Below are 22,374 nucleotides of genomic sequence, written 5' to 3'. Positions count from 1 at the left end.
CCACCATGTGGGACTCAATCCTTGTGGGTCACTTCCAACCCGAGAAATTCTGTGATTCCATGTTCCTCTGCAGGGCCAGGGGTTGGACTCGATCCTTGTGGGTCACTTCCAATCCAGGAGATTCTGTGATTCCATGTTCCTCTGCAGCAAAATTCAGGGTTTCTGGGGGTGTCTGAGGCTTCCCTCCTGGCTGATCATGAGCAGACAGGAATGAAAAGAGGAAATGTCACCAAAATAGAGAAGTGGCCTTTTTCCATTCCTGGTTTGATTTTCAGATCCATGACCAGTCTGTGGACATGAGCAATCAGCCAAATGCCTCAGTGTGAGCAGCCACAGAGTTTCGTTCACAATTTCCATTTCAGGGATGAGACTTTGTGGCGCTGTCAGGAGAAAGCAGGCGTGTGTTTCATGAAGCCTGAGCCCTGGTTATTTTCCATAGGGAGGCTGTCAGGAAGGGGGGCTCAAGCCCTCAGAAACAAAGTAAATCCAGTGACAAGCAGTTTCCCCAACTTCTAATGTGGAAGCTCACACTGCCAGACGTGGAATACCAAAGGGATGAGTTTTGGCTGCTTTCTGCTCATTACCCAGCTGAGCTAAGCCCACATTTGTGTTTACCTCAGCCCCGGTGCCTGGGGCAGTTTCGAGGTTGCAGCGGTGCCGTTGCACAGGCCGGGCACGGAGCCCTCCTGTTATTTCTGGGCAGCAGGGATGGAAGGGAAAGCAGAGCAGCCTGACACATCCCAGCCGGGCCCACGCTCCCTGCGGTCCCTGTGGCTTGGGGCTGGGCTGAACTCAGAGCCTGGCCCCGGCCACGCCTTTCTGCTCTTTTTAAAGGCTGTACAAGCAGCCGGTTTGGTGCCGCACGGCTTCCTCTGTGGGGAGAGGAGAGAGCAGCTCCCTTCATGTCCTGGCGAGAGCTGCTGCCCCCCTGGCTGGTGATCGTGGCGGGGCTGACGGGCATCGTGCTGCTCTGTGTCTCCACCAAAGATGTGCCCATGGCCCCACTCAGGACCAAGGTAAGGCTGTCCAGGGGGAGACAGGCAGCTAAGCTGGGCTGATTTGTTGCTTTGGGCATTATTTTATTACTGAGCTGCTTACAAACTGAGGAGGGAACTGGGACAACACTGTCAGGACAGGTTGGCATCTTTTAACATGCTGTAGGTTTTCAAACCAGAAACAAGCCCAGCACTTTGGTCAGGGAATACAGGCTGGATATGGTCCATGGATCAGTGGGGATGCTCAGGGCAGGCTGAGGGGAGGCAGCCCATGGCAGGAGCTGCCCCAGAGCAACAAACAACCAGTGGTGTCAGTGCAGGGAAGTGCTAGGTCCCTCTCCAAAGTCAGTAGGAATGTGCCCCTGAACTGCTGCTTCTGTCCTAAAAACAAATTGGCTTTCATGCCTTCTTCTCTTTGGTCCTGTCTTGATTTCAACCAAAGAGCCAGCATGCTCCTCACAGCAGGGTCAGGTCTGGAGGGTTTAATGCCCACCTACTCTGTCTCTTGGTGCTCCATTGCTGAGGTGAGCTCAGTGGCACACATGGTTTAACCCAACAGAAGGAGGCTATCCTGTGTGTTTAGAGATAGCACCCCTCCTCCATGTTCCTCTCAGAAACAAAACTGGGCTAAACCCCCCCTATTTCTCCTTGTTCTGTACCCTTTCCTGCTGTTGAGCTGGACATAAATGTGGTGATGGTGATCCCTCCCCTTCTCCCTTGCGCTCCCAGCAGCAACCTCTAATTTTCTGAAGGAGGAAAAAAAAAAATCAATCCATATTTCTCTACCAATGCCATTCCTTTCTTCCTCTTCTGCAGCAGCCAACATGTCCCTGCTAGAAAGCCGAGCTGTCACTGGTGTGGGAGGGTGCCAGCAGGCTCGGGCAGGGAGCCCCAGCTCCTTCCCTTCCGCATTGCTGCTCCAGCCCAGCCCCAGCCCCTGGCCTGGGTGCCTGGACTGGTGCAACTGGGAGCTCCAGGAGGGCAGCAGGCAGCCAGCCTCACTGAGAGCCTGCAGCCAGCTCAGTCTGCTGCTGAAACCCTTCTGGTGGCATTAACATCAACCTCTCAGGAGGTTTCTCCTCCCACTCAGTCCCAGCTCTGTTTGTGGGTGAGATCCAGCTTCGACCACGCACTGCCATGCAGCTCATGGGTTTCCTTCCTGCCTGGGTAGGAGATATCCCAAACTGGGGTCATGTAATAGGAGCAGAGGAGCCCCAGGCTGCCTCTGGGGCTATTTTGGGGGTGGGGACATGCAGAGGTGTGCTGCAGGGTAGTCCAGTGGCCTCCACTTGCTCATCCTCATATACTGGGAGCAGCTAGGCTGGGTCAGCAGCAAACAGACAAACATTGAGGACAATGACAGGGAGCTGTGAGGGGACAAGGAGCTGAGCTGCTCATGTCCACTGCTGCTGCCCTTCCTGCCAAGACATCATCTCTGTCTCTGAGGGCTGCTGTGCAGTACAGTGTCTGTGCTGGTTGCTGCAGCTCCCACAGCTCTGCACACATCAGGGCAAACCCAGCCTGTGTCACACCATCACTGCAGTGGGACATCGAAGAGACGCAGGGCTCCTTGGGACAAGTGAGCTGCAGCTCTCTAATCCCTGCACAAAAGCCTGAGCAAACCAATCAGCAGCAGTTTGAGTCCCAGAATCCGTGGAGAACTCGTACAGTGCCATCTCCCCCTGCTTTAGGACCTGTTTTTCCTGAGCTCCAGGTGGTTCAGCTCTCAGGGGAAGCCCTCTGCCTGGTTTCAGGAGCAGCTCCAGCACATGCCACTGTAGGGCTGATGTATTTCTGGGCGTTTCTCCACTCCTGCTGTTCCTCATATATATTCAGAAATGCAGATGGTTCCCTGCAAATCTTCATCATCTTCTGGCTTTGCCTGCTCTTTGAATGTTAACAAGCAAACTCAAACACTGCAGTGCAGACCCGGGGGCCACCCAGAATACCTGTATATGCTGGGTAACCCTACAATATCAATCAGCATGCATTCAGTGGTGTTTTTCAGTAGAATGTTCTGGGGTTTTTCCAGTATGGCATTGTTCTGGATGCTGGCCCATCCCGCACCATCCTCTTCATCTACCAGTGGACAACCACCAAGGCAAACAAGACCGGCGTGATCAGAGGATGCAGTTCCTGTCCTGTGCAAGGTAAGGTGCCCATTTCCTGCTCAGTGGCCTGTGAGACTGCCATGGAATGGATGCAAAAACAGAGACCTGTGCATGGACCAGTGCCATAAATTCCTTGGCTCCTGCACCACCCAGCTGTGCACAGAAATGGTGCAGCACAAGTTGCTTCTTTTCAGCATGGCTCTCCTCCACTGGGCAGATTTAGCCACACACAGCTGGGCATCAGGCACTTGACAGTAGCAGTGTGAGGATTTGGGGGGTGCTGCAGGCAGGGAAGCATGGAGAGAGGCAGAGGGGATGTGGCTGCTCCTGATGTCCACATGGATCAGTGGTAGAGCCAAGGTTGCTGGAGCTTCTCACCCAGGAGAGGCAGTGAACAGCAGTGGAGACAAATCTGACTGCAGGATGACTCCTGGTATCTTCTGCCTCCTCCTGGCTGTGCCCTGGGCAGTGAGTGGGGTCGCTCCAGGACAACAGAGCTGAAAAGACTCCAATCCCCCATATGGCACTTGACAGCACAAGCATGAATTCAGCTTGCCTCCAGGTGTCCCATTTCAGAGAATTTGGGGGTTTTCCTCACAAATTTGGATCCGTTTGGCCCTGCCAATGCCAGCTGAGAGGGTTTCATGCATTAATGCATGGGGTTTTCCTTCCCTATCTCCTAATCTTGCTTTGATGTTAAAGCCTGGTTGTAGTGGGATGCTGGGAAGGACTGAGCCCTCAGCAGCAGTGTGCTGTGGGAGGGCAGCTGCACAGCAAGCAGGGAGCAGGGTTTGTCCCCTTGCAGGCTGTAAACAACACAAATCACCCTCAGAAGATGCAAGAAGGGCTCCCTGAAGCCTTGTTCATGTCCCTCATTCAGCGGCTGGGTTAAGCAGCAGCTCTGTTTGCTGCCAGCAGCAGCACAAGAGGCCCAGGCAGGGCTGGAGCCCAGGTGTGAGTGGCCCTGCCTGCATGGCAGCACAGCCACAGAGAGCAAAGCACCTGCTGAGGGAGTCAGGAGGGTGGGGAAGGGAAACTCTCCTTCAAAACCAACATTTAAGACCTCATTGACTTGCTGGAAAAATGAGTCAAGGCTGGCACACGGTTTCCCTCTGCAGAGCCCTGGCTTCCTCTAGGGCAGGGGTGTCTCGCTTGCCAGCAGGGCTCAGTGGCTGGGGGACAGAGGTGACACATCAGCCTCTGTGTCCTTTACTTATTTCTATAGAAACTGAAGCCACGCTTCTTCTTCTGTGGGCTGAGACTGCCTCAGCTGTTGCAGCAGTCATGTGGCTGGTATAGATGTCTCAGCTGCAGAGCTAGGGTAGTCTTAGTGTAATTTGCTATTTCTATGCACATTTTGGTCTCACTTCCATATTTTAGCAGGATGGATACCTGGAAGACTGTAATGGTGTTCACAGGGGTCCAAGGATGAGGGAAGAGACGAGGATCTGACTCCATGTTTCAGAAGGCTGATTTATTTTATTATATATTTTATTATATATATTACATTAAAACTATACTAAAAGAATAGAAGAAAGGATTTCCTCAGAAGGCTGGCTAAGAAGAGAAAAAGAAAGAATGATAACAAAGGCTCTGTCTCACACTCTCTGTCCAAGCCAGCAGAGTGTGATTGGCCATTAATTAGAAACAACCACATGAGACCAATCCCAGATGCACCTGTTGCATTCCACAGCAGCAGATAATCATTGTTTACATTTTGTTCCTGAGGCCTTTCAGCTTCTCAGGAGGAAAAATCCTGAGGAAAGGATTTTTCATAAAAGATGTCTATGACAGAAGACCTCCTTCATTCTACCTGTGACAGGTTCTGTCTTAACCACGTCCTAGGACAGCAATCTCTGGGGTAACAGCTCTCACAGTTCTCCCATAACTTCCCTTGAAATTCCATTCTGTTCCATGGTCCTCAGGTCCAGGAATCTCCAGCTACTCAGATTCTCCTCAGAAAGCTGGGAAGAGCTTGGAGCCATGTTTGAACTGGGCCCAGAACGAGATCCCAGCAGAGCAGCACAGCCAAACCCCCCTGTACCTGGGAGCCACTGCCAGCATGAGGCAGCTGAAGTGAGTGAATGTTGCAAATGCACACCCAGAGATCAGCACACATCACAGGATCATCCTGTAACAGCTGCTCAGCTGCAGGCTGAGCCACCCCTAATGTGCTAGCCAGGCAAACCTTCCTCAGGCCCTGAGGAGAGGAGCATGGCAGGGCTGTGTCTCCATGTGCTGCCCCAGGCAGCCATGAAGATGACAGTCCTGCAACTGCTGCCAGGCTGGCAGTGTCTCCTTCGCAATTACACTTTCACAATTAGTGATTGGGAAAACACCCATCACTCTGGAAGCTCACGTGGTTTCAGTTTGTGTGACAGCCCACGTGGGCTTGCAGGAGTGTTTCTTGTCAGCACACTGGAAATGGTGGTGGGAAGGTTCCCCTTATCCCACACTCTTGTGCACCCTCTTCTCAGTCGCATCACTGGGACATTTATCTCCTTTTAGACACTAGGGAAAAGTGAGGTCTGGATGGGACCAGGCCACTGGGATAGGGCCAGAGGATTTCCTCAGTGACAGAGGGTACTGAGGTCCTAAATTCTTAAATGTTGGCACAATTGTTCAAACCATCCCTCTGCTGCTCTTGCCCCCAGTGCCATGTGAGGGGAGAGGGAAGCAGCAGCAGGGGTGGGATTGTCACTGTGGTTTTGGGGCTACTCCCAAAATAGGGAACACAGCAGAAGCCCTGCAGTGTGGCCCCACTGCAGGCAGCTCCTGGCAGGGTCCTGTAACATCAAATGTGCTTTCTTTTTCTTTTGTGTTTAGCCTCACCCACCCCATCCTCTCTGCCAGTCTCCTTGCAGCTCTGACTGGCACCCTGAAGTCATCCCCCTTCAGCTTTCAAGGGGCACAAATCCTGTCCAGCCCGGAGGAAGAAGCATTCAATTGGGTTGCTGCTAACTACGTCCTGGAGAACTTCTTCAAGGTAAAGGATGATTCTCCCTGGGGCACACAGGGCTGGGCTGAGCAGAGAGAGCCACAGAGACAAGTGGTGGGATGGGTAAACCCCTGTACTTAAAACAATGCTTCAGCACAACTCCCACTGCCTTTCAGAGGAGGCAGCTTAGATCCAGCACCAGCTGGTTGAGGTGAGGCCCTGGCACAGGGTGCCCAGGGCAGCTGTGGCTGCCCCATACCCCCAGCCCTGGCAGTGCCCAAGGCCAGGCTGGACAGGGCTTGGAGCAGCCTGGGACAGTGGGAAGGTGTCCCTGCCATGGCAGGGGGTTGGAATGAGGTGGGCTTTAATATTCCTCCCACCCCAAACCATTCTGTGACTCCATGATAATAACTAGGCTGAAGAACCAAATCTCTGCTCTGGCCTTCCATGAACTATCCATGCATCCTTCCATGAACTATCCATGATAGTTGCCCCATCAGACCTGGGGCTTTCTGGCCAGCACATCCAGGATGCTCACATGGATGACCTTACACAGCCTGGCCGTGGGACATCACCAAGAATTCCACTGCAGCTGCAGCTCAGTGCCTCTGTCAAACAGGAGCTGCTGTTTGTGCTGTGGGATTCCCACTGGAGTCCAGCTGCCCCATGGGGAGTCTTGTGGATGGTAGAGAAGCAGATTCTGTTGCTGCCAAAGAAAAGCCTCTCTCAGAGTGAGACACCAAAGAGGCTTGCTCTGTATTTAGAAGGGCAGTTGCTAAACAAAAAGAAAATAATTTCAGTTTTCTTGTTTCACCCATCACTTCTCAAGCCAAAGGATCTCAAAGAGAACTCAGAGGGTGAGAGAAAGGTGGGTTAGACTGAGTTATTCCTCATCAGGGATATGAAAAGCAGCTCAGGGATATGAAAAGGGATCCCTCATATCAGGGATATGAAAAGCAGCAAGCACACACTGGTTAGGGGATGGTCAGACCTCCTCCAGCCAGGCACAGAGTGTTTACCCCATTAAACTCTCCTGCCCGTGCTGTGAACTTCAGCATTGCCAAAGTCAGCTCTGCAGGACTGCAGGAGATGATGCCACAGGGTTTCTCTGACAGAAAGATCACTTTAGTAACAGAGCAGCACTTGAAACCCATATCTGCCCTCTTGGAAATGTCCCTGTCACTCCCCACCACCCTCTCCACCTTCTCCTGCCTGCTGGGACCACTGCCAGTGCAGCCAGCCAGCCTGGGCAGCCCTGTTTGTCCCCACAGGCTGTGGGAAGGCTCTGTACACCGGCTCCTCTGTTCCCTCCAAAGCCACTGCTTCAGCATCCTGTGGGCAAAAAAGAGTTGGGCTGTGGGCACCGTGGAGCTGCTTTCCCTCTGTGTGCAATCATGGTGGCACTTGGCTGTGACTGAGATGCAGGAGTCTCAAGGACTGACCTCTCTTGTTCTTTTGGGGTCAGTATGACTGGCAAGGGCAGCTGGTCCCCTCCGGGAAGGGCACGGCAGGAGTCCTGGCCGTGGGAAGAACCTCAGCACAGCTCACATCGGAGCTGCCAGAGGAGCAGCAGGAGCCAGAGGAGGCGGTGAGGCTGCGGCTGTACGGGCACACACACAGGGTGCACACCCGGCACTGCCCCTGCCACAGCTCCGAGCGGCTGCGCAGCGGCCTGGTGAGCGTGCTGCTGCAGGTGAGTGTGAGTGTGAGAGTGAGTGTGAGTGTGCCTGGTGAGCGTGCTGCTGCAGGTGAGTGTGAGTGTGAGTGTGAGTGTGAGTGTGAGTGTGTGAGTGTGCCTGGTGAGCATGCTGCTGCAGGTGAGTGTGAGTGTGAGTGTGAGAGTGAGTGTGCCTGGTGAGCGTGCTGCTGCAGGTGAGTGTGAGTGTGAGAGTGAGTGTGAGTGTGAGTGTGTGAGTGTGCCTGGTGAGCATGCTGCTGCAGGTGAGTGTGAGTGTGTGAGTGTGAGTGTGAGTGTGTGAGTGTGTGAGTGTGAGTGTGAGTGTGAGTGTGAGTGTGTGAGTGTGCCTGGTGAGCATGCTGCTGCAGGTGAGTGTGAGTGTGAGTGTGTGAGAGTGAGTGTGAGTGTGAGTGTGCCTGGTGAGCGTGCTGCTGCAGGTGAGTGTGAGTGTGAGAGTGAGTGTGCCTGGTGAGCGTGCTGCTGCAGGTGAGTGTGAGTGTGAGAGTGAGTGTGCCTGGTGAGCGTGCTGCTGCAGGTGAGTGTGAGTGTGAGTGTGAGAGTGAGTGTGAGTGTGCCTGGTGAGCGTGCTGCTGCAGGTGAGTGTGAGTGTGAGTGTGCCTGGTGAGCGTGCTGCTGCAGGTGAGTGTGAGTGTGAGTGTGAGTGTGCCTGGTGAGCGTGCTGCTGCAGGTGAGTGTGAGTGTGAGAGTGAGTGTGAGTGTGCCTGGTGAGCGTGCTGCTGCAGGTGAGTGTGAGTGTGAGTGTGAGAGTGAGTGTGAGAGTGAGTGTGAGTGTGCCTGGTGAGCGTGCTGCTGCAGGTGAGTGTGAGTGTGAGAGTGAGTGTGAGTGTGCCTGGTGAGTGTGCTGCTGCAGGTGAGTGTGAGTGTGAGAGTGAGTGTGAGTGTGAGTGCCTGGTGAGCATGCTGCTGCAGGTGAGAGTGAGTGTGAGTGTGAGTGTGAGTGTGTGAGAGTGAGTGTGAGTGTGAGTGCCTGGTGAGCGTGCTGCTGCAGGTGAGTGTGAGTGTGAGAGTGAGTGTGAGTGTGAGTGTGCCTGGTGAGCGTGCTGCTGCAGGTGAGTGTGAGAGTGAGTGTGAGTGTGTCTGGTGACTGTGCTCCTGCAGGTGAGGGGGAGTGTGAGTGTGAGTGTCTGCTGTATGTTCTCCTCCAAGTGAGTGTGAGGGGGAGTGTGAGTGTCTGCTGTCTGTGCTCCTCCAGGTGAGGGTGAGTGGGAGGGTGTGAGTATGAGTGTCTGCTCTCTCTGCTCATCCAGGTGAGTGTGAGTGTCTGCTCATCCAGGTGAGTATGAGTGTCTGCTCTCTCTGCTCATCCAGGTGAGTGTGAGTGTCTGCTCATCCAGGTGAGGGTGAGTGTCTGATCTCTCTGCTCATCCAGTGCCTGCTCAGGGGCACACCACCACCAAATGGCAGCTGCACAACGTGTGGGTAAAGTGTCGATCACTTTAAAGTCAATTCCTCTTTATAGAGGCTGTTTACATATACTGGAAAACCCCAGTGCGTTTGTAAAGCAGACACACAGGCACCACTTCAAGGGTTTCCTCCTTACAGGTTCTGTTTGGCTCCTACTTAACACACACTAGCAAAAAATTGCTCTTCAGAGGTGTCAACATCACCTTCAGGGTGAGGAGAGGCAAGGCTTGCCTTGGCTCCCAGGAACTGCTCCTCCATCCTAGAATGGAAGCACCCAACTTGGACCTTCCATTTGGGGTATTTCCTTTGCTGACTTTAACCCTGAAGCATCTTTAAAAGAGCAGTATTTCATTTTGAAAACATGCCAGTGTTTTGGCTCTTCCAAACTTTATTTCACTTAGGGAATGGGGGGGAGGAAAAGAGTAGTATAGGATAGTACAAACTCAAGAATCACTATAGTCCTCATCAAAATGATTTTTTTCAGGAATTAACTGCTCCCTGCCCATTCACTTTTTTTCCTTGTAAACACGACTTGCCCTTATTTGAGACCTGAATATCACACATTGGACACCAATTTCACCACAGTTATAGGGCTAAATTACTAGAGATGAGAACCACTGATTCTTGTGGGGCTGAACCATGCTAGAGATAAGAATCACTGATTCTTGTGGGGCTGAACCATCTGGAAGGCAGATCAGAACAGCCTGCCTCCTTCTTGCAACTGGAAAGAGCACAGGATGCATGGAATTGTATTTGTGCTCTAAGGGAGGGTGGTCGGGCTGGGACTCGTCACCTCTCAGCAGCTCCAGTCACTGACCCTGAGCCCAGCTGGGACCTGCCTGGGCCTTGTGCTTGACTCAAGATTTGCCATAAGATTTGGCAAAGCTTTCACAGCCTCCCTGCTTGATCTCAGTGCTGTGGTGCTTGGGGAAGGCTGTTCCTAACCAAGTTACATTCTGTCTTCCTGTGTGAAGACCTGGATGCCAATGTCCTCTCTTGCTTCTTGTTTTATTCTGCCTCCAGGATCAGAGAGGTGCTAAAACCGTGTCCAATCCCTGCTGGCCCCTCTCCTACTCCCAGGAGGTGCAGTGGCAGTCGGTGCATGCTGGGCCTTGTGGTGCCAGTGGTGACACACAGGACATCCCTGGCCCCAAGGAGGTCTTCAACATCACGGGCTCCAGCAACCCCACAGCCTGCATCAACCTCGTGCAAAGCCTGCTCAACTCTTCCTCCTCCTGCAGCCTCTTCAGCAGTGGCCTCAAGCCCCTTCACAGCAGGCTTCTGGTGAGTTCTCATTTACACTGGGGTAAGCAACTGGCATGAGGAACCCATGAAATGGGACCAGTTTGACCATTAATCAATACAGTGGGAACATCCAGACCATGACACTTCTACCCTTTCCTCCTCACTGCCACACAGTTGTTCAAACATGGACCACTTGCTTCCCACAGGGACTGGGGGGGAGCTTTTTCCATCTGTGTGTCTTCAATGTCTGCTGCTGAGACCAACTCTAGGGCTCCATGGAGCCAGCAGGGATGGGACAGTCAGGAGCTGAGTGCTGAGCAGGAACCAGCAGGGATGGGACAGCCAGGAGTGAGTGCTGAGCAGGAGCCAGCAGGGATGGGACAGCCAGGAGTGAGTGCTGAGCAGGAACCAGCAGGGATGGGACAGCCAGGAGTGAGTGCTGAGCAGGAGCCAGCAGGGATGGGACAGCCAGGAGTGAGTGCTGAGCAGGAGCCAGCAGGGATGGGACAGTCAGGAGTGAGTGCTGAGCAGGAACCAGCAGGGATGGGACAGCCAGGGGCTGAGTGCTGAGCAGGAGCCAGCAGGGATGGGACAGTCAGGAGTGAGTGCTGAGCAGGAGCCAGCAGGGATGGGACAGCCAGGGGCTGAGTGCTGAGCAGGAGCCAGCAGGGATGGGACAGCCAGGAGTGAGTGCTGAGCAGGAACCAGCAGGGATGGGACAGTCAGCAGTGAGTGCTGAGCAGGAACCAGCAGGGATGGGACAGTCAGGAGGTCAGGAGTGAGTGCTGAGCAGGAGCCAGCAGGGATGGGACAGTCAGGGGCTGAGTGCTGAGCAGGAGCCAGCAGGGATGGGACAGTCAGCAGTGAGTGCTGAGCAGAAGCCAGCAGGGATGGACAGTCAGGAGTGAGTGCTGAGCAGGAGCCAGCAGGGATGGGACAGCCAGGAGTGAGTGCTGAGCAGGAGCCAGCAGGGATGGGACAGTCAGGAGTGAGTGCTGAGCAGGAGCCAGCAGGGATGGGACAGTCAGGAGTGAGTGCTGAGCAGGAACCAGCAGGGATGGGACAGTCAGGAGTGAGTGCTGAGCAGGAGCCAGCAGGGATGGGACAGTCAGGAGTGAGTGCTGAGCAGGAGCCAGCAGGGATGGACAGTCAGGAGTGAGTGCTGAGCAGCTCTTCCGACACCAGGTCTGTGGTAAAGCTGGAGATCCTCTGCCCCTCTCTTACAAACTTCTGGTCATGCTGCACCACAAGCACCTTTCTGCCTGAGAACTTAGACTTAGTGGCCAAAGTCATTGGACTGTTAAGCCAGGAGTAGCTCAAGATCCTAGGACAAGCTGAGGGCATTTCCAGGGAGAGTAACTATGGAAATTTCCCCAGCTCCCTGCTCCTGACTCTCCCATGGACATGGTGCCGAGGAGCATTGGGATCATCTCCCAGTCCTCAGCACTGGTGAGGTTACACCATGGATATTGTGCTCAGTTTTGGGCCCCTTGCTGCAAGAGGGACATTGAGGGGCTGGAGCATGTCCAGGGAAGGGTCTGGAGCCCCAGGAGAGGCTGAGGGAGCTGGGCAGGGGCTCAGCCTGGAGCAAAGGAGGCTCAGGGGGCCCTTGTGGCTCTGCACAGCTCCTGACAGGAGGGGACAGCCAGGGGTCGGGCTGTGCTCCAGGGAACAGGGACAGGAGCAGAGGGAACAGCCCCAGGCTGTGCTAGAAGTTTAGATTGGATATTGGGGAAAATTCTTTCACCAAAAGGGTTGTCAAGCCCTGGCATGGACTACCCAGGGCAGTGGTGGAATCACCATCCCTGGAGGGATTTAAAAGCTGTGTAGGATGTGAGACCTGGGGACATTGTTTAGTGGTGGGTTTGGCAGTGCTGGGTTAATGGCTCAACTTGATTTTAGACATCTCCTGCAACCAATGATTTTTTGATTCTATGACCAGTCTACTTATCCAGGCAGGCCCAGGAATGCTGCTGGATGCACACTGGGAACAGAGCTGTCTCCATCTCCAGACAGCACCAGCTCTGCTCATGTCCCTTGAGCCCTTCCAAGGCACTGGAACCAACCCTGCACCCCAAGGGCACCCTGGCAATGCTCAGCCACTGCCCCTCACTTCCCTAGGGGCACTTTCTGGTGTGCAAGGCAAGGACACAGGGCACAGCCCCACTGATTATTATTTCTGCTGCTCTTGTAGGTGGTTTCTGAGGCCATGGACTTCCTGAGAGGAACTGCACCTTCTGCTGACTTGGGCCAGGCTGTCCAGAGGCTGTGTGGGATGTCTGTCCAAGAGGTAACTGTGGAGTAACTCGGTGTGCAGGGAGGGGGGGAAGCAAGGAACAGTTTGCTGCAAAAGCCCTCAGGGCTTAGACTGACAGAGCTGTAACTTACTGGCTCCCTCAGGGAAAAATTTGGATTTGTCTGGATTTTTTGTGTTTTGTTTTTTTTTTTTTTTTTTTTTTGTGAAGCTTTTCTTTAGTTTTTTTGTTTGTTTGTTTGTTTTTACTTTGAAGAAACAGTCTCCACTCATTTTCCTTCCTCTCAAATCCCAGCTGCTGCTGGTAACACCTGGACCTCACAAAAGGAAAAGCCACAAATACCTTTTACAGTATTTTAAGGAGTAAACATGAAGGTTGTCTACTCACTCCTGCACATCACCTTGGTCTTTCTGTTATCCTTCTGTCCTTAAGTGCAGGGGACACATCCACTCAGATTCCAGGGTTGCTCCCATTTCACCCGGGCTCATGGAGCCCAAGCCAGAAGGAGTTTGTCACTTCTTTCCCTGAGTTGGTGGTTATGAGGTCACCCTCATTTGCATTTACACTGATGGAGCATCCACAGTAACATTCAAATGGGGCAATTTCTCCAGGGTTTGTTAATGAGCTATAAGCAATCCCCTAAAGCATTCTCTTGTGGAAGGAGGAGTAAGATCCCAATGTTCCAGTGGGAGAAAGGCTGCAGCATCAGCTCAGCCTAATTAAAGAGCAGGGAATCAATCCTACCAAGCAATTCACCAGCAGGGCAACCTGGCTGTCAGTCCTGCTGCTCTTGGATCTGGCTTAGTCAGATGGGAACAAAGGAACACATGACATGGATTTCTACCCCACAGCCCAGTGAGTGCAGGAAATGTGGTTTCAGTCTGCACAGGACACAAACCCCTCCTCCAGTCCCACAGTCAGTTTTAGAACAGGAAAGGAGAGGCTGTAGCAGGCCTGAAATTCAGCTATTGAGTATTTACTTCTTTCATTTTTCTCTCCCATCTTCTTTTTTTTTGTTGTTCTGGAAATGGCACCAGCTGATTAAGGAGTCCCAAGCAAGCCTGGATACACTTGTTGATTACTGCACTGTGTCTGCCTTCATCCTCCATCTCAGTACAAGAGGATACACACTTGACTTTGAGCATCCTGCCTGGACTGCATTCCAGAAGGTCAGTTCCCACAGCCCAGTGCTCCCAGTGACCAGGAGGCTGCTCCCAGCACAGCCAGCCTGCTCCCACACTGACAGGCCCTAACCAGCTGGGCTTCTCCAGCAGGACAGTTTTGTAAAATGGATTCACAGTTGTGGTAAACCAGTGTCAAAGAACCAGAGATGACACTTCTCCTCTCTGAAAAACACACGGGTCAAAAATCTTCTCTGGATCAGCACCATCTTTAGAAACCTCTGTTGACAGGGAAGGAAGTATAGCTTGATCTCCACTTAATGCTAAGGACAAGCTGCTGGTAACATTTCCTGAGCCAAAAGGTGCTTCCCAACCTTTTTGCAACCACTTTGATACTCATGAGGGTTGATAAATATCTTATAATCATAGAATCCTAGACTGGTTTTGGACTGGAAGGAAACTTAAAGCTCTTCCCATTCCACCCCCTGCCATGGGCAGGGACACCTTCCACTATCCCAGGTTGCTCCAAGCCCCAATGTCCAACCTGGCCTTGGACACTTTCAGAGATCCACAGCTTCTCTGGGCACCCTGTGCCAGGGCCTCATCACTGTCCCAGAGAACAATTTCTTCCTAATAACAAATAATCTAACCTAATCTCTAATAAGGTCTGAAATTGCTCCATGATCTGGAGGCCCTAAGGACAGTGGGATTTGATTCAGATCATTCCCTTCACAAAAGAAAAGAAAGCTTGTTCCCAGACCTCTTCACAACTGACAGTCACAGCCATGGTCCCTGAGCAGGGCCAAGTAATGGCCATCAGAAAAAGCAAGGTAATGAGGTAAGTCCAGGACCCCCAGGGAGCCCAGCCTGGAAAGACAGACACAAGCAACCTAAACCTCACAGGTGTGAGGTTCAGCCAGGGCTAGAGAGACAACTATCCACAATGCAGACTTGAGATCCACTAGAATAACCCATCAGTAAGCAGAGAACAGCACTCCTCTACAGCAGAGCTCAGGAGAGAGGGGGCTGCCCAGAGCTGACATGGAGTGCCCATGCCTGTGGGCAGAGGTGTGGGTGGAAGTGCCATTGAGGCCTGTGGGTGCTCTCAGGGCACTCAGAGTGGGAGAGCTCCTCAGTGCAAGCCAAATCCTTGCATCAGTCTCAGGTAATACATCCAAAGCCTTGGGGCCATGCACACAAACACAGCTGGGGTCCAGGCCACCTCCTTCTCTTCTGACCTCTCCTTTTTATTTCAACAGATGGGTGACAGATCATCTGCCTGGACTCTTGGGTACCTGCTGAGCCTGAGCAGCAGCATCCCCCAGGACAGCCCAAGCTTCCTCAAGGGCATTGAGCCAGGGGTCTGGTCCTTGCTCCTCATCCTCTTTGTGGTGCTGCTCGTGGGCTCCTTCCTGCGCATCTCGTACCGAGTGATGGCCAGGGAGAGCAGCTCCAGCCACAGGAACAGCAGCGTGTTCGATGACTGATGGCTCTCTGTGACTCAGCACTTGTCACAGCACAGTTAACAGGGTCCACACACAAATCACACTGCAGGATGCAAGTGATTTTCCTGCAGGGCTCCCAGCAACTTGCTGGTACTTGCACTGCTGTACTTTGAGACAATGGAGCCTGCTCCACAGGAAGTCTGGGATTCCTGGTGGATGGCAAGCTACTCATTCTCCAAACAAGAACAGCCTGCATGGCTCTTCCTTGGGCTACAGCTGGGATTACTCATGTCAGACCTGAAATGATGCCTCTGAGCAGGCAGGCCCTGAGCTCTTGTGAAGCTAATGCTGTATAATCCTCTCCAATCAGAAGAGGTGGTGTCTGAAAAATGTGCTATGTCCTCTTCTGTGGCCTCTTGAGAGATGATACCTGCAGTATTGCCATTAGTGAGGACTGGAAGGGCATTAAAACACAGTCAGAATGTAAGAGCCAACTGCTTCCAGATATTTTCTGCCTGATCTGTCTGTGCTTTCATGTCAGTGATGATGGCCATGTGTCCCTTCCAATGAACACTCCTTGCTGACCAGGAATCCTTCAAAACCAACCCTTCTTAGTCTTGGCCTCTACAAAGTGTGCAGAGGATCAAAGGAGAAACAAAAGGCACAGACACACAGCTGAGGTTTTGTCTCTCAGCTGAGTCATGGCCACACAGGGTTAAATTGCCAATTTAAACTGTTTAGCAAGGACTCAAATGAACACATTTAATTTCACATTTGCTAAAGCTGGGCTCATGCTGGGCTGAGGCTCACCTGTTTGTTCATTTGCACTAACCTGCTTCTCTTGCTGACTCTGGAAGTGTCTCAGCTGACACTGCCCTTCAGACTAGAGCAGACTCAGGAACAGAAGCTTTCCTAATTGTCACTTTCATATTTCACCATGACCAGAGGTACTTTATGATCTAATAATCAGGATTCCCCTGGGACCTGCAGTCATTCCAGCTCCTCTGGTCTGTTCTGCACGTCTGAAAGATGAGGTGCTGTACAAATTCTGAGTTACTGTGAAGAAAAGGGATCAATTCACAAGCACTGTCCTTTGACTGAGGCATTTAGAGCTCTCTTCTCAACTGCTTCAGAGCCTTAAAACACACAGACTGTTAAGAGCCTCAGGGATGAGTGTCTCCAAGGCTTTTCAGACCACTTTAAACAGAAATGTAAATGCTCACAGATGCAGTGGTGAGCCTTGCAGGATTTTTAAAGCTACCATGGCACCTAAATCCTTTCAAATCTGATTATTCGTCCCTTGTGCTCCCAACTGATAATATAGGACACACACACCCCATAATATTGGGGTATTCATGCATTTTCAGACCAATTAATGAAGGTTTGGAACCTGCCAGTCAAGTTTAGAGGGCTGTGGAAACAGATTTAAGCTTCATATTCATTTCTTTGAGTTGCACGTTAGATATTTTTAATTGTATCATGTCATTAAAGATGTTTGAATAGACTGTCTGTGTTATTCTTGGCAAGAGATCAAAGCAGGGGGGTTATTGTGAACACAGAGTGTTTCAGGGAGCAGGCTGGGGGTGCTGCTGCTGTTTTTACTCAAGGGCTGTTTTGCTCTGTACTTTTGGGGTACACAATGAGAACCCCTGAAGGCACTTTCCAGTGAAAGAAAAAGATTTCAGATAACCTGACTGCTGGGATTTAGTTGATGAGAGACATGCCTACACCTTTTGATGTGTTCTTTGCTCAAACCATCTGAAGAAGGTAGGAGGCATCCAGGCAAGGTGGCAGAGAAAAAATAAAGAGGTTATCATGGAGTCAGCAATATCAGGGAAATTCCTGAGACTTCATTCATCCTGCACCTGGAAATGCAATCCTTTAACAGTGACCTGACAGCACAGGGGTGAGCTCTGGGATTCCTGGCTCAGATTTGGAACATGCCAAGGAAGAATCCCAGCACTGTCAGAAATGGAAAGAAGGCAGTGAGATGCCAGGAACTCCTGGACTCCAGGTGCTCTGGACTGTCAGTCACTGCACCTTCTTGAATTGGAAAAGATCACAGGGTCCAAGAGAAAAGGATGTCAGCCAGACCTTCCCCAAGCTCTTGTTTAGAAGCTTTGGGACTTCCACACAGATAATAAGTGAGTAATTAGGCAATGAGCTCAGCGTGGCCTCCTGACACTTCACTTTTGCCTTGCACATGCCACTGAATTAAATCCCTGCCCCTTGAGCCACCCTGACAATGAACACTGCTCTGCCATGAAGAAAACCACAACCACTTCTTTTTCTGACAGATAAAAACATTTATAAATGTTTTTACTAGACGATAAGATAGATTGAGATTTTTAAACTGGTGTTTTGGTAATAAAAAAAGACATAAAATAACAAAATGGGGACCCATGAGAAGAAAGGAGACTAATCCTGGTAACATATTCCTTCCTCCCAGCTCTCTGTACAGCAGCTTGTTCATGTCAGCCCCACAACACCTTTGCAGAATAAATCTCCAGACTGCCTGGACAGGCAAAATCTACTTAAAAGGAGATTCTAGATGAACTCACTCACTTTGAAACAAAGATGCTTGCAGGTCTTTAGTTACAATTCAACTGTGGAAATGATAAATAATGAGGATTTTCTAACTGTCTGTAAATTCTATATTTTATATACAGGACCCTCGCTTCTCACTCAGGCTGAACCATGGCAGATAATAAAGTCTGCTCATGTGCAACTGCAGTTCTGCTGCTGTCAGCAATTACCAATAGGAAGGAAATAAAAGTATTAAAAGATTGACACCAGAAAGGACTTTCTCTATTTTGGCTTCAGACACACAACAGGGTGACTGATCTGCCCCTGGCTATTAGGGCTGTCATTTAGGCATCCCAAAGCACCATGGATTCTCACCAGTACATCCCATCTGAGTTGTCCCAATGAATTCTCATGAATATCAAGGGATATTTTTTTGTTTGCTGCCTGCAGTTCCCCTCTGCAGCACCCACAGGGCCTGAGTTGTTTCTTTCTTCCCACTCTGACATACCCAGGCTCCCTGTGGTAGGAGAGACCCAAGCTGAGGCCTTGGAATCCACAGCTCCTGTGGAGAAAACCCAGCAGAAGATGAGAGGAATGCCTTTCATGGATGGCTGGATTTAATATATTTTCATCTTTTCTTTTACCTCGCCTCTGATCCTGTATCTGAGTGTCTTTCCAGAGAAGCAGGCAGCCATATGATGTTTATATCCTACCTCATGGACTGTCACTCCTACTTCAAGAGCTAATTCTGAACACACTGAAGAAAAACAGGTCTGGAGGAATACTGGGATCAGAAAACTTGCAATTTTTACCACAGCTTTCTTAATATAAAAGTCCTCTCACAATGCCATCAAACCCAGGCAAGTCCCAGTGTTTTGGTGTTTTCTAAGTGCAGACATCAGTGCACACTGAGGTGCCCAGGTTCCCCCCATGTGAGACACTCACAGCCCTCCTGCAGGGGGATGCTGTCAGATCCCTGTTCAGGTCACACAAGCACAGAACAGGAATTGCTGCAGTACAAGTGTGCAATGCCAGGGACCAGGCACGAGAGGGAGGCTGGCACAGCACCCCTTAAAGCCTGAGGGAATCTCTGACACAGCCAGCAGCTGCTCCCACCACAGATGACATCACTTAGCAAGGAGGCTTCTCTGGGAACACCTCATGGATGCAGGGGATAGACACTGCAGTAGGAAACTCTCTGTGTGGGGTGTGAAAGCCACTCTGACCAGGGATTCAAGAAGCCATGGCACTGGGAGAAGTCCTCTATGCAGGGAGACAGGCACTAGCACGGAGTATGGAAGAAGGCTCTTTTGGAAACAAGAGAGAGAAAGAATAATCCCTACCAGGAAGAGAAATGCCCTGGGAATGAAGAGGAGGTTTGAGAGAGACAAAAACCAACTTTTGTGTGAAGGAAAGCTTATTTTTGTTCACAGCAGGGGTGTCACCATATGTGCACCTCATGACCAAATTAGTCACCACTTCTTGGTGCAAAGTCTCAGGAGAAACAGATCCTCCACGTGGAAGAAGGTAACAGCTATCAGGCTTATCAGTGGACAAGGAACAGCAGCAGAGCCGTGGAACCTTCATGGGAACAATGTTCAAAGTTCACAGGTTTCAAACATGAAGGAGATGTAAATTGCCAATTAATGCCAAACATCACACAAAGTAAAAGCTGGTTTAGCATTACCTTGTCTCACACTATGACAGAAAATGTGAAACAGTGCTGGAGTGAAAGTTCTGAAGGGACAGACTCAGAATGGAGTTACTCAGTGGGAATCATCAAACCAAATGGAAGGAGCTCTTCTTCCACACCAATCATAGTTAAACCACTGCACTCACCAGGACAGGAGGCTGTTTATGCCATAAGTTTATATGGCTGCAAAAGGTGATTAGATAAATTCATAATAACCCATTTGGGCTATTAAACAAAAAGTTACTTGCTTGTGGCTAAAGAATTGCCCCAACCACCTGCCACATCCATATCTGTTTGCCCTGTTCCCTTTTGGTAACTGCTGCAGAGCATTAGAGACAAGATACTGGCCTGGGTGGGTCTGTGGCTTGATCCCATTCAGTTATTCTGTTTTCCCTTAGGCACAAATCCCACAGCTGCACCTCTCACTCACTGGTCTCTGGAAGCAGCCTCTCACCTCCATAACTTCAATAGCACAGGAGCAGTAATTTCTGGAAAACAAGACTGTTTATCCTTAGAAGTAATAATCAGAATAAGAAAACACCTGCACATACCCACGTCTCACTCCAGTGTTACCATAAACCTGGAACAACCCTAACACCAAAACCCCTCTGGTTCTGGAGGCAGTTCCCACCCACACTCATCCTCCAGAGTCCCTCCCTTAACTCAGGGCTTTGGGATTTTACCTACAGGAACAGAATCTGTGATTCCTGTCTGGGCTCCTGCCAGCCCCAGGTAGAGGCTCAGTTCAGATCCTCTTTCACACACAGGCTGCAATCTCACTGGTTAAACACCAAGGCAGGAATGACAGTTGTGTGTGCCTGCCTGCTGAGGGGAGGGATCAGCTCTGTACACACACAAACACTTGCTCAGTAAAAGGGAAGGTAACATGCAAAAGTGAAAAGAAAGTCCCTCCCCACCCTGTCCAAACCAGTTGTGTTTACAGTAAAATCTGTTTCCAAGCAAAAGGCAATACAGGTAGCTACAAAACCAAAACAATTGCAATAAAAATGTTTATTTAAACCCTAATATCTAATTCAGCAAAACAGAAATGCGATTTCCAACTTGTTTTAAGTTCTCTCTTTGGGTTATACCCAGAGTCTTTGGCCATGTCACACTGCCTTGATGTTTTCTAGGACCCCTCTTACAGCATTAATTGATGGGATCTGCCCCTAAATGAGGTGAGAGCTCCCTGCTTGTCACTTGCAGCAGAGTTTGAGGAGAGCTTTCAGAGTAATCAAATACCAGCCGAGACAGATGTCTGCAATGGAAACACAACGTGGGAGCCACAAACATCCCACCTCAGTGCTGCTCCTTTCTCTGCCCTCCCAGCATTCCCCACTCCGGCAAGCTGCAAATTCTCCACTGAACCAAGAAATTCACTTCAGCATTGGCTCAGGCAGGACCATGGAATGTGCAGCTTTTTGTCCCAGAATTTGCCTCACACTCAGTATTCCATGCTCCCACCCTGTGAGGAATGCTCCATGTGAGGCAGGGTTCTGGCACAGACCTGCCCTGGCACTTGCCAGCTCACCCCCTGGCACACAATAATTAATGCCACAGCCTTAGAAACACCAGGGCTGGCATGGTCAGCAGCTCCAGCAGCTCTCCATGGAAATTCCTGACTGTGCTCCTTCTCAGAGAAAAGGACTGGCATTTTACTTCAATTTAAAAATGGAAAAATATTTAAGATAGAATTGTCCTTTCCCGTGGATGTGCAGGTAGCTAAGGACAGAAATATTCACTGACTGGGCTAAAATTGGCAAAAATTAACGTTGCACAAATAATTTGAAATGCCTCCTCCTTAGATATTCAGGTGGCTGAATCTCCTGGGGAAACTTCTAGAAGCTCAGAGAGCAAAGCTGAGCTGCTCCATAGGGTCCTAGCCCTGCTCCACTGGGTTCTGCAGACAGGTATGGGAGCCTTAACTGAGCAGAGCATTTCCACTCTCACACTCCCTCTGGGAATGCTGGGGGTGGCAACAATTGCTCACTGCACACATTACAGAGCAGCTTCCCAAACATGAAAGGCAGTGCAGGCTGGACTAGAGGCTGTGGGAAGCACAAAGGCTCAGGATTGCTCACACAGTGAGGACATGGATGGCACTAATGCACAGGCCTTTGCTTTCTGGCCCTGACTGAAAAAACCCCAAAGCTGCGCCTGCATTAAATACAGCAGCACTTGTGGCAGAACACCTCCCCCAAGCCCTGCAGAGGCTCCCCCACTCCATCTCAGGGCAGGTTTGCCAGGGTTTCCCGAGCACACATGCCTCTGAACGCTGTGCTGAGCACACCTGAAGAGAATTGATGCTGAATGTGCCTCCCCAGACAGCACCACACGGGCAGCACGCTCCACATTCCCTGGTTTAATCAGAAAGAAGCCTGGATTCTTTTTGTACATTACTCTGAAGAGAGGCATCACATCCTGCAGGAAAAGCTGTCTTGACAGATTAGCACAGCCTTGTGTGAAATCTTGAGCAAGTCTCGTACAGATTCATCCTGGCTGCCTTTAGTACCTAAATGATGCTGCAGTTTTTGGAATTGGTCACCTCAGACACCACCACAGACAACAGAAAGGCGATGTCAGAGGACTGCTCTGAGCTAGAGTGAGCTGAGCCATCCCTTTCCACTGATTCCAGTGTGAACACTATTTAATCAATGCCTGTAGTTAGCAGGATAAATCTGGACCCTAATGGCTCTGCATTACTCAGCTGTCTCAAAGGTTGCTGCATGAACCTCCTGCATTCTGGCTGTGGATGTGAGGGATGAGCTGTGTGTGTCTCACAGACACCTCAGAAGCAGACACAGGCCTGTCCCAGGACCCTCTCAGACACTCCTGATGCCCTGGGGCTGCTCCAAGTGTTCCTGGACTCCCCCCAGCACCTGTGCAGGAATATGTTGTTTATATGCCAGAAATATCAACCATCATAATCTTTGTATTAAGCC

The 22,374-nt window shown here is 50.9% G+C and overlaps 1 protein-coding gene across 1 annotated transcript; it reads left to right on the top strand.

The window, feature by feature from the left end:
• Positions 1-713: 713 nt before the first annotated feature.
• Positions 714-16,718, top strand: LOC134428076 (ectonucleoside triphosphate diphosphohydrolase 2-like). The gene is made up of 9 exons (XM_063174425.1): positions 714-1,016; positions 3,028-3,145; positions 5,032-5,182; positions 5,933-6,092; positions 7,510-7,737; positions 10,171-10,431; positions 12,587-12,682; positions 13,685-13,816; positions 15,028-16,718. Exons 1-9 carry the CDS (start codon positions 903-905, stop codon positions 15,253-15,255), a joined length of 1,488 nt encoding a protein of 495 aa, XP_063030495.1. The 5' UTR covers positions 714-902; the 3' UTR covers positions 15,256-16,718.
• Positions 16,719-22,374: the final 5,656 nt, after the last annotated feature.

This window comes from Melospiza melodia, chromosome 22 (genome assembly GCF_035770615.1).
Source record: "Melospiza melodia melodia isolate bMelMel2 chromosome 22, bMelMel2.pri, whole genome shotgun sequence".
Classification (NCBI taxonomy): domain Eukaryota; kingdom Metazoa; phylum Chordata; class Aves; order Passeriformes; family Passerellidae; genus Melospiza; species Melospiza melodia.
This window is presented reverse-complemented; position numbering and strand designations above follow the sequence as displayed.

Bases quoted from the DNA above. Each gene is read 5' to 3' on its own strand.
- LOC134428076 (XM_063174425.1), top strand. From the start codon at position 903: ATGTCCTGGCGAGAGCTGCTGCCCCCCTGGCTGGTGATCGTGGCGGGG. The intron at 6,093-7,509 runs GTAAAGGATGAT...TTTTGGGGTCAG, and splicing joins TCCTGGAGAACTTCTTCAAG to TATGACTGGCAAGGGCAGCT. The intron at 13,817-15,027 runs GTCAGTTCCCAC...TTATTTCAACAG, and splicing joins CCTGGACTGCATTCCAGAAG to ATGGGTGACAGATCATCTGC.